The sequence below is a fragment of the Tauraco erythrolophus genome, chromosome Z, assembly GCF_009769465.1.
Source record: "Tauraco erythrolophus isolate bTauEry1 chromosome Z, bTauEry1.pri, whole genome shotgun sequence".
NCBI lineage: Eukaryota > Metazoa > Chordata > Aves > Musophagiformes > Musophagidae > Tauraco > Tauraco erythrolophus.
Window position 1 is genome coordinate 32,598,730 of NC_141496.1, and position 15,595 is coordinate 32,614,324.

Genomic DNA, 15,595 nt, shown 5'->3' on the forward strand with positions numbered 1-15,595 from the left:
TGGAAAATTAAGAAACGGGTGCTGTGCAGGGCTATAACTATTCTGGCGTTTAAGCAAACAGCAGCCTTTGGGTTTAAGCTTGGGCAAGTGCATAAAACACATCTATTATTAATAGATATTGTCAATACTGAAATAAAAGTGATTTCACTATGTGTTTCACTGTGTCCATCCCGATTATGCTTGACATTTTTTGAATGTTAATCATACTTTACTGATCACGATTTTACTGTTTTTCTTAGAGTGAATTTTCCATCTCCTGTCACTGTGCTGAAAAGTAGATAAAAAAGTCTGTAGTGAGTTGACTGATTATTTAGGTTGTTGAAAGTAAAACAGACCAGGTATAGTATGCTGTCAAGTGAAAGACATAAGGAAAAGAAAATGTCCTTATTTTTTACTCCTAATGATAATAGATATTACAGAGCAGTAAGCGAGCATGTTTTGGTCCTAAGAAAACTGTGTTACATCAAATGCCATCGTACTTCCATTACTGAGTTTGCGTTGGAAATTTAGGGTTAGGATGATGCTATTTTCTTTTTAGTAATGATTTTAATAATTTCACTGGTCACTTCTTTTCGGTGGCTATGGCTTTGCTCCTGAGTAAGATACTTTTTTAGGAGGCACTATTTTAATATGCTTCCTTACATGTGTTTTTTCACAATAAAATCTACTTAAATCCATATTTAATGAAGAAAAATACTGCTTGCCTAAATAGACTAGCATGCTAGAAATCAGAATGATTTTCGTATACTTGGAAATGCCTTGTATTGTAATAAGTTTAACTCCTCTGTCAAATTACAGGTATTGGGTTACATACAATGAGTGGTGCTACAGCTGGACCAGGGCCTACTCCAGGGATGACTGGACACACAGCTGCCATTGCCCCTAAAACTTGGACTGAAGGTATAGTGGAGTATAATACTAATTTTATGTCGTGTACAGAGTTATGGTTAAACAGTGTGGGTAGAGTTTGTGGAAAAGATGCAGGACAGAAAAAAAGAGAAGGTAAAAAGGCATGCAGAAAATTAGTGTAACTTTTACTGAGTCTAACCGTTTATTCGTCCATGAGTGACTTGACCACCTGAAATTACTGCAATTGTTAGGCAGCCTGAACATGAAGCACCTTTTTACAATCAGAATGAAATAGGTAAGCTGCCTGAGGGACACCCGTAAAATCTACTTAACAAGTTACGTTCTGAGCACACTTAATTGCCTGCTCTTTCAACTATCGTCCTGGCTACTGTAGACAAAAATTTTCAAACCATGGTAGAATTACACTGCCTTTTTTTTTTTTTTTTTTGTAATTTAGATTGCTTTGAAAATTTAGTCCAGTCTTTGAGATCTAATGAACAGCGTAACTTTTTTTCCTCTGTGTGGGAATCAGGTTTTGAACCAAATGATTCAGATTTGAGTTTACAGGCGGATTTTGTTTTTTGGAAGTAAAGTGGAAGAAGTATTGTACTGAAAAGAATTAGAAATTCCTAGTAATATATATTGTTCGAAGTCTTGGCTTTGTTTAAGATGTAAAAATAAATACAATATTGCAGGCTTGCAAATAACATAAGCTTCTCATACTATAGAAATGTAATGCTATGTTTTTGCTTGTGGGTGAATCTGGGGACAATGATGACTCATGATAGTTGATATAAAAAGTTCTCTGTCATTAGTCAGCTACTTAAGCCAACATAAAAAGAAAATGAAATACTAGTATGTAATCAGATGTAGAATTGCTTTTCTTGGACTACTCGAGCGAATACGCACAATTTGAGTAGGATAATAAAGAAGGGGAGAAGTGTTTCTTGAGGGGTTGTGTGTATGAGTTTACCAGGCACAGTGCCTCCTAGCTCAAATGCTGCTACTGCAAAATGCTGGCAGGTTTACAGAATTACTAGATGAGTAGTTTTATCTAAATAATCCAGTATGTCATAGTAATATGTCTGTCCTGTTTAACTATAAACTGCTTACTGTTTGTATTTTTTCATGCTGTTTTTTTAAGAAGAAAAAAATTGTCTGATCTTACTCTGTCTGTCTGGAGGTTTCACTTGATGTGTTTTTAAAAATTGTGGTTATTTCTTTGAACTTATTTTTCATTAATTACACAGTCATTTGTGTCGTGTTTTACGGTTCGATTTGCATGATTCCCTGAAAACTGAGGCTACACAGCGGCTTTCAGTGGCCTTGCTTTCTTTCCTTACTTTTCATAAGCTGAAATGCAGTGTTGCTAAATACAGAATCTACAGCTTGTGCTTAAGTTCCTTTTCTGGAGTTTGATGCAGATATGAGAATGAAAGGTGATCTCTGAAGGAATCCTTTTATCTAGATTGCAGGATGTTGGGTTTGAATTAAGGTTGATTACAAGATTGCAGGTGTACTTTGGAGTTGTTATTCCTAGCATGAAATTACTATGATTCCTCAGAAACTAATTGACATCTTTATTGTCGCAATGTCTGTTGTCACTGACAATTTGTGAACGCCTGAAGGCATGGGTTGACTTGTTGTCATAATGGCATACTGAAATCTGTGACCCTTGGTATTTGAAACACTTAAATACAATTAATAGGAGATCATAATGAAACAAAAGCTATTTATGTATGACAAGTACTTCTAAGTGCAGTTGTAGAAATTTTAATGTGGCTATCTAGTTCTGATAGAGCTCTAAAAGCAGACCTACCTACACTTGCAGAAAATCAGTTCTTCAGCTGTTTTACTTCTTCTAATGCTAGAATTAAAAATCAGCAGGATTGGGAAAAGAAATAGCATTCATCATAAAGCTTCAGGTGTTTTGTTTTCCTTTGGACCACTTCCTGTGATGTGTGGTACGCTTGCGTTTTAATTTGTTTTTCTTTAAACATGAAGCGTAGTCTATCTTAGCATGCTTTTTCTGGTAATTTTGAACGTGATTTTCTTCCTGTGTTCCGTGTTTCATGTTATGAATAAGTACTTTTTGTGATTCAGGCCAAGCCCCAGATATGAGTGTCTCCAGTGCGCAGCAAAAGCTTCCCGCGCCACCCCCCAGTGGGAGGCCTTCTCCTGCCCCCACTGCTGCCCAGCCTGCTGCTGCCATGCCTGGGCCTTCTGTACCACAGCCACCACCTGGACAGCCTTCACCCATTGTTCAGCTGCAGCAAAAGCAGAATCGCATCAGCCCCATCCAGAAGCCACAAGGACTGGATCCTGTTGAAATACTTCAGGAACGCGAATATAGGTAAGAGCAAATAAGAAGATGCAAATGCGTATGAAGATTGTTGTTTTTCACTTTCTCAACTGAAACTCCTTGCAGTCAGCTACTGTAGTGATAGTAGCATAAACTGAGTTTCCAGAGAGAGAGCATGTCAAAGAGAAGTACAGAGATGTCAGACCAAACAAAGGTTTAATTCTACCCGAAGTGATGAACTAGTAAAGCATACTGGCAATATTGTTGCAAACCAGGTGAGTTTAAAACAGGCTCAAGGACTCTGCTGGGTTAGTGTGTTGCTTGAATGCTGCCAACACTGAAAGTTAGAAAATCAAAATCCTTGTAGTCTACAGAGAAACCAGTTCAGTGCAGAATTTTTTTTGTTTTTAGAATCTATAAACAAAAGGGAAGTTAGAACAGTGGAGGTCAAAGGCTGTTGAGTTAGTGGCCACAGCAAAAACAGTTTTATTAATGATGATGAGGTTAGCTGGACTACCAAAGAGTGCAGAGAATGTTAAGGAGGTCACAGGCAAGATTAAAAAAAAAAAGGTTACCCAGAAGCATGATCTTTAAAAGTTGCCTCCTGAGTGCCCTAATTAATTGGTGAATTGTATTCATTACAAAGTGTAGAGGATGACATCTCTTGTGCGGTTAGAAAAAGACTTCTTCCCTTTTCCCATCAGCAAGGCTATTAAGCAGTTGACCTTGAGAATCTGCCAGGCAGAAGGATCTTGACCTGTACCTGAAATATGTTCCTGATATATATCAGTCAGAGGAAAGAAACTGAACTTAGTGTATTTGCTTGTTTTGGACTGATGATGCATCTTCGAGTTACTGTAGCAATGAGTTTGTAGGGGAGGGTAGCCAAAAGGGGTGGTGATCTCACTGAAGACTGGTTTAATGACTTTTGCTTTACGAAGGTAAAACACCGTGAAGTGTTTTAGGATGTGGTGCCATGTCCAGAATCCAGGCCTTAATCCTAGAGAAGCTTGAACTTTTCACATAAGATAGTGCTTAAGTGATTTTTTGGCATGTTGTTGTGGTCATTCTGTCAAGTCTTACCCTCGATACCTTAGGACTGAATGGCCATAGCTGTCCGGCGTAAGCAATCACTATTTTCTGGCATCTTTTTCAGAAACCTTCTAGAACACACCATTATACGATTTCACAGTTGCTCTGAGTGCAGAATTGTAGCACTAACCTCATTCAAGAATCATATGGCCAATATAACGTAAGCTGTCCTGCATCAGTTATCCTCAAATTGTTACTCTTCTGTCTTTCAAGCCCACCTCCAGTGCACTATTTGTGCAATGTATAGGCAGGTTTAATACAGAAACATGATGTGTTCACACTTTCTTCATAAAAAGGGAGTAAAGATCATCTAGTTCAGGTATTTTAGGGATTCATATTTCAAACATATAGATAGACCCAAGAGGTAAAATTTTGGTATACTGCCTTATTGTGGGAAAGTGTAAGCTTTAAATATGATGAAGTTAGGAATTCTTGAAAGTTACAGGTTGAGTTTGGTCAGTAAGTGTACTGGTTTTGACTGGAATAGAGTTAATTTTCTACAAAGTAGCTCATATGGGGCTATGTTTTGGATTTATGCTGGAAATAGTGTTGATAAGACACTGATGTTTTCATTGTTGCTGAGCAGTGCTTACACAGTCAAGGCCTTTTCTGTTCCTCACACCACCCCGCCAGTGAGTAGGCTGGGGGTGCATGAAAAGCTGGGAGGGGACACAGTTGGAACAGCTGACCCCAACTGACCAAAGGGATATTCCATACCGCATGATGTCATTGTGCTCAGCAATAAAACACGGGGAGATTGGTGAGGGCCTGCTGCTCGGGGACTGGCTGGGCATCGGTCAGTTGGTGGTAAGCAGTTGTTTTCATTTGCATCGTTTGTCTTTCTCGGGTTTTATTTTCCTCTCTCTTTGTTATTTTTCCCTCTGTTTTCCTTATTAAAAATATGTATATTTTTTTAATTATTAAACTGTTTCTGTCTCAACCCATGAGTTTCTTTCTCAGTTTCAGCCTTCCAATTCTTCCTGCATCCCACTGTGGAGGGGGGAAAGTGAGGGTGCGACTGTCTGGTGCTTAGTTGATGGCCGAGGTTAAACCACAACAGTGACCTTGAACATGGTGTTTCTGGACTAAAGGTGCAAAATGTCCTGCCGGGAGGACAGGAATTTAGTACTAGTTCATGAGCTACATGATAAAAATTAATTGCTGAAGTGTTCAGCTATTTCTCTTATTACATACCCGCATCAAGTGCATAACAGCAGACTTTTGGGGGTCAATATAAGCTGCTGCTTATTTCCATTTCTTAATGGGTCATGTACATGATTTATGCATTAGAGCATGTCTTAAACACAGAACAATATTATAAACATGAGATACTTCAGGTTTTGCTGTTACAAGATTACTTTTTTTTTTTCACTGAGAGCAGTTCTTTTTTCCTTTCTTGTAACAAGGAGGTTACATAGTTTGTTTCATCACACAATTACTCAAATAGGCACTTTGAAGTACAATAGTAGTGTTCCTATTCATTAGCCACGTGTTACATAGACCAGTACAGATGGAGAAGCGGTAATGCACCTATTAACATACTGTGAGATCTGAAAAAGCTTTGAATCTAATGAAACATCAGCAGACTACTTTTTCTCCCTGAAAAGCCATGATCTGATTATAGAAAAGACTCCATATTAACAAAGAGAAAGAAAACAAAGAATTAATGTTGCTGTCAAATTTCACGTGGTTGTGCCGAGAAGCTATTTGCAGCGTATGTTGATTTGAGATGAGATTATATGATAATAGTTGTTAATCTCTGTGTGACTAAAGGTAGATAAAAAGAAACTTAGATATTTAAAATTCTATTACCAAACATAAGGAGTTTCAATTATTCGTATGTGGAGAGCTGTTAAACGTGTTGTGTTCCTTGAAATCTGGCCAGAATGAGAAGTTCATAATGTGTTTTTATAAAACTCTCCTTAGCACTTTCTTCAAAATAAAGTGCTGCTTTTTAATCTCACTGGATAGCTCTCTTAAAGCTAATAATGTGTGCAGTTTAAAGTTGTTCTATTATGTAGAAGGGCTTTTTTCCAACTTCTCACTGCTAATTAGAAAAAAAAAATACGCTTTCTAGTGTCGTGTAGATTGTCTGGGGTTTCTTTCTGTTATCTGCAAAGTCTCTTCTCATGTATCTTTATGGCTTACTGCATGACATCCATGCCAGGCAAGTTGGAATGTGCAAGCATAACCTCCGCTGTTGATGCCGGTTAATGAGGAAGAGGTGTGCATCACTTGTTTTGCACTGTGGAGATGTAGTAGCCACTTTCGGCATGGATGAAGATAAATTGCTGGACTGTGAAGACTAATTAAATACATCTTTTAAATGGTCAGATTATATCCTTCAAGTGCTTATAAAAAGCAGCTAGGAATCTTTTTTCTTTGGAGTCTTTTTACCTAATAGCTATTAGTGTTTTTCTGTGAAGATATCGATAGTCCAGCAAACTGCAGTCATTTTCTTTAAAGACTAGAAGGTGGCTGTGGTGAGAAACACCTCAAGTAGTTGTGGCTTTCAGTTGAGTTGGGATGTCTGTCATGAAATTCTTTTAAAAATCCTACGGACTACTCAAGGAAATATTACTACTGTTGCCACTACTGCTACTACCCTAGGCAATATAATTAGTACTTTAGGAAAGTCTGAAATAAAATGGCGTCAAAGTATGTTCCTTTCTTTTGTGTTATATGTAGTCCATCTGGCTGCTATTTTCCATTAGTGTTTAAACTTTTTTGACTGGAAGTTTATTTCAGTAGAGAACAGACCTGTGTTTCAGTGAGAGGTTTCTGAGGTAGTATCTGTACTGACTTAGAAATGCTGTTGTTTTTTTTCCTATTCCTTCCCTCTGGCTGGGTTATAAAAGAAGGGTAATCACCCACAGAAGTGTAGAAGTGTCATTGTTTGTAAGCTTTTTGCAGACCTCTGTTTTTGCAGTCATTTCAACATGCGGAAGAAAAAAAATTGGAGGAAAAATTATCCTGGAAATGATAATTTGCCTTATAATTTAACGATAAAATTTCATGTGCATTTATTTCTGATCAACCTTTTTATAAACCTGGTTTGAGAAAAGCAAAGGAAATGATCAACAGTGTGAAGAGTCTTTTATATGGAGTTAGACTGCTTAGTGTGATGATGGGACATAATAAGCATACTCTATAAGCTTGCATTAGGTTTAGTCATATCTCAAAAAAGTTGTATATTTGGGTTTTTATTAATAATTTAGACAACAGAAATGTAGACCCCAGCCCAACTTTGGCTCTTGCTTGAATTTCTGAAACTGTGTAAACTTTAAACATCAGCAGGCACTTTCACCTATTCTACACCTGGAGTTAAAAGTAACAAGCCAATCTGGCAGGACTAATAAGTAAACATTTCATTTCATTTCACTTCATGTTTATTTGCAAAGTGATTAATCCACTTAGTCGTCTAAAACCATAAGCTATGTTAGGAAGAACCTAGATTAACTTTTTGTGCTTGTCTTTTGTACAGTACAAGAAGGAACACTCAATGCTAAAAAAAAAAAGAAAAAAAAATATTTTCAGTATTCAGCTGCCTTTCTAAGCTCACAGCTCAAAAGAGAAGTTTGGGTGGGTTGTGACTGTTCCCTTACATTTTCATTAAAGTCAGTGAAACTGGGATTTCACTGTAAATTTTTGTGGGCGATGGTTTCAGAAGAAGCATTGCAGCTATTTGGGGAGTGAAATAGAATAATAAATCATACTTGTGATGCACGATTACATCCATGTGTGAATAAGCAACAAGCAGACCACCCATCAGTGATTTAGAACATATTCTCTTTGTGCATCTTGGCTGCTTTTTTGTATGGATGTACAATAGTACATCTAATCTCCAAGAAAACCACTTAATTCTCAAGATTTTGCATCCTTCGTGCACTAAAATCTCTTCTTAATAACTGGAATGCCCAATGACAGGTGAAGTTGTACAAAATGTGGACATTTTTTGGTGTAGTACATACACTTGAAAGAACAAAATATACCAATATAATTTTCTGAATGAATATTTTTCCTGTAGGAATCATTAACTTCTCCAGGCCTGGAAAAATATCTATAGCTTTTAATGAAGTTTTTTTTTATTAGGAAGTAACCCTTCTTGATTTACTTTTTAGTCTATATGAAAAACTTAACTAACCTAACTCTGCTTCAATTTTTTGCACTCTTGAGGACACTAAGTTAGTCTTCTGCAGTAATGCCATATTACCTCCTTTGTGTTGTTCCAGGAATACATGAAAAGACCTTAAAGATCATCCAGTCCAGCCGTCCCTAATCCCCCATTAAACCATGTCCCTAAGCAGTACATCCACCCTGTTCTTAAACACATTCAGGGATGGGGACTCAACCACCTCCCTGGGCAGCCTATTCCAGTGGCTGACAACCCTTTCAGAGAAGAAATTCTTTCTAACATCCAACCTGAACCTCCCCTGACTAAGCTTATACCCATTTCCTCTTGTCCTATCACCCATCACTAACGTAAAGAGCCCTTCCCCTACCTCCCCACCATCCCTTCTCAAGTACTTGTAGGCTGTAATCAGGTCTCCCCTCAGCCTCCTCTTCTTTAGGCTAAACAGCTCCAATTCCCTCAGCCGCTCCTCATAAGTTTTATTTTCCAGCCCCTTGACCAGTTTAGTCACCCTTCTTTGGGCTCGCTCCAGGAGCTCAATATCTCTCTTAAAGCGAGGGGCCCAAAACTGGACACAATATTCCAGGTGCGGCCTCACCAGTGCCGAGTACAGGGGCAGGATCACTTCCCTGTTCCTGCTGCTCACACTATTCTTGATACACGCCAATATCCCATTGGCCTTCTTGGCCACCTGGGCACACTGCTGGCTCATATCAAGCCGGTAGTCAACCAACACCCGCAGGTCCTTCTCCGCCAGGCAGCTCTCCAGCGACTCTTCCCCGAGCCTATAGCGATGCTTGGGGTTTTTACACCCCAAGTGAAGGACTCTGCACTTGGCCTTATTAAAGCTCATGCCATTGGCCTCAGTCCAACTATCCAGTCTGTTCAAATCCCGCTGAAGTGCCTCCCTACCCTCAAGCAGATCGACACAGCCTCCCAACTTGGTGTCGTCCACAAACTTACTGAGGGTACATTCAATCCCCTCATCCAGGTCATTGATAAAGATGTTAAACAGAACTGGACCCAGCACTGAGCCCTGGGGAACCCCACTGGTGACCGGCCTCCAGCCGGATTTAGCCCCATTTACCACCACTCTTTGGGCCCGGCCATCCAGCCAGTTTTTAACCCAAAGGAGGGTGTGCCTATCCAGGCCAGCAGTTATCAGTTTCTCAACCAGAACACTATGAGAGACTGTATCAAAGGCTTTTCTGAGGTCAAGGAAAACTACATCCACAGCCCTTCCCTCGTCAACCAGGCGGGTCACCCCATCATAGAAGGTGATCAGGTTTGATTGGCAAGACCTGCCTTTCATAAACCCATGTTGACTGGGCCTGATCACCCGGTTAACCTGTATGTGCTCATTAATAGCACTCAAGATAACCTGTTCCATGACTTTGCCCGTCACCGAGGTCAGACTGACAGGCCTGTAGTTCCCCGGATCCTCCTTCCGCCCTTTTTTGTAAATGGGGGTAACATCCGCCAGGCTCCAGTCCAGCGGAACTTCCCCAGTGAGCCAAGACTGTCCAAAGATAATGGACAGGGGTTTGGCAGTGACATCCGCCAGCTCTCTCAGGACCCTCAGGTGGATACCATCAGGCCCCATAGACTTGTGGGCATGAGTAAAACAAAATTCTTAAGTTTCTTTTCACACATATACTTGTCAAAATCAAAAGAAGGACCAAGGGGTATTTTCAGTATTTGGCAATTTATTTTCAAAGTGGAAAAGAATACCTAATGTCATCTGTGCAAAAACATGTTAGTTCAGAAGCAGTTAGTAAAAGACAAATAAATACCTGAGAAAAATTGCCTGTTTTTACTGTATGATTTTGATAGCCACTTATAGATTTCTTCTGGTGTCTCACCCAATTTTCTATTAACTTAGGCTGCAGGCTCGAATTGCTCACAGAATCCAGGAACTGGAGAACTTGCCTGGTTCTCTGCCTCCTGATCTGCGAACCAAAGCTACGGTGGAGTTGAAGGCACTTAGGTTACTGAATTTCCAGCGGCAGGTAATGCCTTTTGCTTCATGAAAATTCTCTTAGAGGTCACAGCCAAATGTATTCGTTTAGCAATGAGTAAACTGGCAAGGGATTTTGCGGAATCACTGAACCTAAGCAGGAGATTTTGCATGAGAGCAGACTTCACTGATAAGCACGTCACAGAAATGTTTATGTTTTGTTAGTAAAAATATGCAAGTGTTCTTTTTGCTTCCTGCTGTGTCTTCTAGTCTGAAGTGCAGCCGTAGAACTATGTCTTTCATAATGAACATGGCATTGGCACAAAGACAAAACAAGAGCTGGACAGGCTGCAAGCTGATTTTGAACACAAATCCCAATAGACACCTCTTTGTGGACGTATTTCATATTTTTCATGGGTTTCTGTTTTAGGAGTTGCATGTAGTATTTCTCTGTGATCTGTCTGTGGCACACAGACGTTGAAAATCAAGCATAACAAGATCATACCTGAGATATGAGTTGGATGTTGAGTGCATGTATCAGCAAATGAATTTCAGAAAAGGAGTCACACTGCCAGACTCTTGTGGGCCTCTTGCCATTGGCTTTCTAACTAGTTTGGAAGAACAAAGATGTGATGTAGAAGGTCAAGCAAAAATACTTCCTGACAGAAGCCTTGCAGTAGTTGTGCCATGATGTCCAAGTTTTCCGTCCCTCTACCCTTGGCACTCCTTTGTAATGAAGTTTTGTCAGAGGTCAGATGAAAAGCAGCAGGCTCTCCTTGCTGTACTGCTGGAACTGTGGCAATACTGTTCCAAGCCCTTAACATTTATGTCTCCCTGCTGTCTCATGTGCAGCTGTCAATGAAATGAGTTGTAAGCTATGTTCAGGTCCAGTTCTAGAAAGTATGTTATCTATGTTGTTCATTTATGTTTTACTTAGATGGTATAACATCTTGGCTAGCCCCTTTCATTGCAGTAGGATGGTCATTTGCAGCATCTTGTAAAGAAGGAAGAAATGATGATTAAGAGCAATTAATAATTTTGTCCATCCTGTGGAGACTTAAGATTTGTTCAGGGAGACAGACATAGATGCTGCAACTGTATAGATGCTGGGTCTTTTTAGAACTGTAATGGAAAGGGAAGATGAGGCAGGGGCGTCTTGTGGGCTGTTAATGTTTTACTCTGCCATACCAGTGTTTAAAGTTTTTCCTCCATGTATTAAAAACAATATATTTTTTTAAAGAGCTTCTTTTTTCCCCACTGGTAGCTAAGACAAGAGGTAGTAGCTTGTATGCGTCGTGACACAACACTGGAGACAGCATTGAACTCCAAAGCCTACAAACGAAGCAAACGCCAGACTTTAAGGGAAGCCCGTATGACCGAAAAGCTGGAGAAACAGCAGAAGATAGAACAGGAGAGGAAGCGTAGGCAGAAGCATCAGGTATTTTAACTTATGAGCTGTTTGTGCCATGACAGTAAGGCACCTTGTGTTGCTGTGAGCGTCTTCTCTATTACATATATTATTTACCTTCGGAGTTTCTAAGATTAAAAAAGCTCCGTGTGATAAGCAGTTGGAAAATTATAAGATTAGGACGTCTGTATTCCTGATTTCAAATCCTGTGCTTTGCCCAAGTGTCTGCATTAACTTGTTTCTCTTTCTAGGAATACCTGAATAGCATATTGCAGCATGCTAAAGATTTTAAAGAGTACCACCGGTCAGTCGCTGGGAAAATTCAGAAACTTTCTAAAGCTGTGGCAACTTGGCATGCCAACACTGAGCGTGAGCAGAAAAAAGAAACTGAGAGAATTGAGAAAGAAAGAATGAGGAGACTAATGGTAAGGAGTAAAGGAAAGAATATGGTTATTTTAGCTAAAATGACATACTGTATCCTTTTAATGTTTCATATGCAGTCTCAGCCACACCCATGTATTTCCTTTGCAGAATAAAGCCTCTGTAACGCAGAAGGTGTAAATCTAAAACTGCTGCAGTTTAATTATGTGTTTTTCTGATGATGGTAGTGAATGGGACACTGTTCATTTTAACCTATGACTACTTCTTTCTTTACAGTTTTTGATAAGAATAATTGTTTTTTCTACCAGCATGAAAACTTAGCATAGCCACTTGTGTATAACATCACTTAATCTCTTAAGACTTAATCATTAACTTTATATAATAACGCTGTTACATAATTGCGGGAGTATTGGTCCATTATGTAAATACTGGACTGTGTTATATTTCTAGGTTTATAGTTTTGAAGATTCTGTGTGATTTACTTGTTCATGTCATTACTCTGCAACTTTTACATAAAGCTGATTTCACGTGCAAAAATATGTATCCAAAAGCAGTAATGTATGTATCTTGAGAATTAATAGCAGATGCTTCTACCCATTAATGCTCCAGGAACATATTCCTCCTTACTATTTCATAGTTTTCCTTTCCTTGCACATGCACAATATCAGTTATATCGTTCTTAGGACAGAGTAGAATGGGTTTCTGTATAACTGTGTCTTTTCAGAACGCTGTGGAACCAAACAGTGGGCTGCCTACAATTCAGGACTTAAAATAATTCTGAAATCTAAAATGTAGACAGATTAGTGTGTATGTACAAGTATGTTAGCAACTGGGGTTGAAAAAATTTCTTCAAAACATGGGCTAGCTCTTTTTTAACACTTTATTAACACTTTATCAACATAGAATTGAATGGGAAATGACATGCTCTCTTTGAAACATGCTAGTAAAAACCAGTAAGTATCTCATATGGGTGCAGATGTAAGACAAAACTCTAGTCCCTGTCCAGAATCTATTCCTGCCATGAATAAGGGCTGAACAGTTTGATTTTTAAAAAATCACAAAACAAAATGTAGAAATAAATAAATATAAAAATTATAAAAACTTATAAACGAAAGTGTGTGTAAAATGTAAATGAAGGACTTGCATAAGAGAATAACAAATGTTTAGGCCCCAGAGCATTTCTTAAAATTACGTAGTAATCTGCATTATAGAGCTTTTTTTATAATTAAATTGCCAGCAGTCTGTGTAACAAAGCTCATGGAAATGTTACTTATTAGAGAGAAAAAAGAGCTGATTAGTAAGAAGATAATATTGATATTTTGGAAATGCTTTTGTACATCATGAGGTTGAGTTTATGTCAGTCTAACGTGTAGTACAATAAAAAATAAAGATGTCCACTGCTGAAAAATATGAAGTAGATTTGAATGTCTAAAAAGGGTGCAGGATACCAGTGCTTCCAGAATATCAGTGCTTTCTCCTAAGACTGCTTCAGCAAGGCTGTGGTTAAGCTCTTATGATAGATAAAGCACTTCATAGGCATTTTCACTTCGGGGCTTTGCACTCAGAATTCTGTCTTTTCCCCTCCTGCTCAATGAAATCCTTCTGCAAAAGCAAACTGGGTGCTATGTTAGTGGGTTTATTTTGCCTCTTTAATTTTAGTCTAGTTGTGATAAATTTTGAATTTGCAGATACATACTAGGGGCTTTTACAAACATCTCCTCTCAGATATTGAGTGTGGTCTAGGAAAATGTGCTGTGTATAAAACTCTCTGCATATCTTTTCAGGAATGTTGAATTAATTCCACAGTTTGTCCTTCATTGGCTACAATTAGAAGTGGTGATGGTATCACAGCTTGTTAATATTAGTATATCTCATATGCAGGAATGGGCATTGGTATGATTTCAAAACATGCTGTCGAGACAACCTTGAATGTGTAAAGGAAGTACCTTGGCTTGATTACAATGACTGTGTATTCAGTAATAATGATAATAAAAAATTCTTAGAACTTGGGTATTGAGTGCTGTAGTTCTGATGGCTCGAACACTACAACTGAATTTTATAGGCTCAGTTTGAACGTTACAGCTGTTCTTGCCAACTTTCTGCAGTTCTGGTGTCTCTACAAAGGCAGGAGAGTTTTTATATCTCCCAGAGTGCTGTCTTTTAAAACAATCATCTTTAAAATATTTCTTACTCATATGTCTTTTTTTATAAGGCATTATACACTTATTTATTTGTTATTTTAGCCAAAATTGACAAAGGCATCCCTGCTGCTTTCCTTGTATTTTTCTGACGTGCTCAAATGCTGCATTATGTCTTCACAGCATGTGAAAATAGTATTTTCTGGTGTGTATTACTCCTAACAACACACTTGTGCAGATCCATAAGAATGCAGAAGTTGTCAGAATGACTCAGAGATATGGCTTAGTTTGTGAATCTGGTCTCTGGTAGTGACCTGTATCAAAGATGAAATAATACCAGAATAGAAAGATGATAATCTGCCCCAAAGAAAATTTTCTTCTGACACCTAAAAGAAAAAGTTTTTTATTCATACTGGGAAAAGGACTAAATGCGAGTTTGCATCCAGCTCCCATGTTCTTCCTCTGAGTTTGGCCAACTGCACTTCATGTCTTTGAAAATGTTTCTTTGGAAGCATTTCTGTTGTGGCTGAGGTCTATTTTGTATTGCTAGGCTGAAGATGAAGAAGGCTACCGTAAGCTGATTGACCAAAAGAAAGATAGACGCCTGGCCTACCTATTGCAGCAGACAGATGAGTATGTGGCTAACTTGACTAACCTGGTATGGGAGCATAAACAGGCACAAGCAGCCAAAGAGAAGAAGAAGAGAAGGAGAAGAAAGAAGGTAAGTAGTTACAGCTGGTGTTTTTAGGCTATCTGTCCTGGAAATCCAGTTTTAATATTGATAAATGTAATGATAACCAGTTGTCATACACGTGCCAGGGTGACTGCCAGATTCGTAACACTGAGAGAACTCATCTCTCTCCACTGAAATATATGAGAAATTTGCTAGAATTAATTCCAAAGAACATGAGAAGGAGGCAGGATTCGAAAATTGCGGGCTGTTAACATTGATTTGCTGATAAACTTTCTACAGGCAAAATTGAAGCAGACATGTAAATTAGGATTAAAGTACCGGAAAAGGATCCGATGGATCCAAAATACATTGTATGAATAAGATGGGAAAAGTCTCGTTTGTATACCAGTTTCATACAGGGTAACTTTTTTGGACCTCCACATTTTACATTTGGCTCAGTCCGTTTTGTAGGACCATTGGAAATGCCTAGAGAAAAAGAACTTATTCTGCCAGTAATGTTGTTCGTTGTGTATTCTTAACATTTAATTGAAGCTTTTCAAGTGAACCTTTCTTGTTATGCAATATTTTACCCTGTAAAAGAGAGTCATTGTGGAAACTGAGTAGTGCTATTTTTGAAAAGAATAATTCTGTGTGTAAAATAAT

The 15,595-nt window shown here is 38.6% G+C and overlaps 1 protein-coding gene across 3 annotated transcripts in view; it reads left to right on the top strand.

The window, feature by feature from the left end:
* The window catches only part of SMARCA2 (SWI/SNF related BAF chromatin remodeling complex subunit ATPase 2), a 126,578-nt gene that overhangs the window by 30,489 nt on the left and 80,494 nt on the right, over positions 1 to 15,595 (top strand). For all 3 annotated transcript variants that reach the window (XM_086628695.1, XM_086628697.1, XM_086628696.1), the window contains exons 5-10: positions 799 to 900; positions 2,953 to 3,202; positions 10,258 to 10,384; positions 11,597 to 11,770; positions 11,992 to 12,165; positions 14,810 to 14,980. In XM_086628695.1, the coding sequence (XP_086484821.1) occupies positions 799 to 900; positions 2,953 to 3,202; positions 10,258 to 10,384; positions 11,597 to 11,770; positions 11,992 to 12,165; positions 14,810 to 14,980 (998 nt within the window). The remainder of the gene's footprint in view (positions 1 to 798; positions 901 to 2,952; positions 3,203 to 10,257; positions 10,385 to 11,596; positions 11,771 to 11,991; positions 12,166 to 14,809; positions 14,981 to 15,595) is intronic.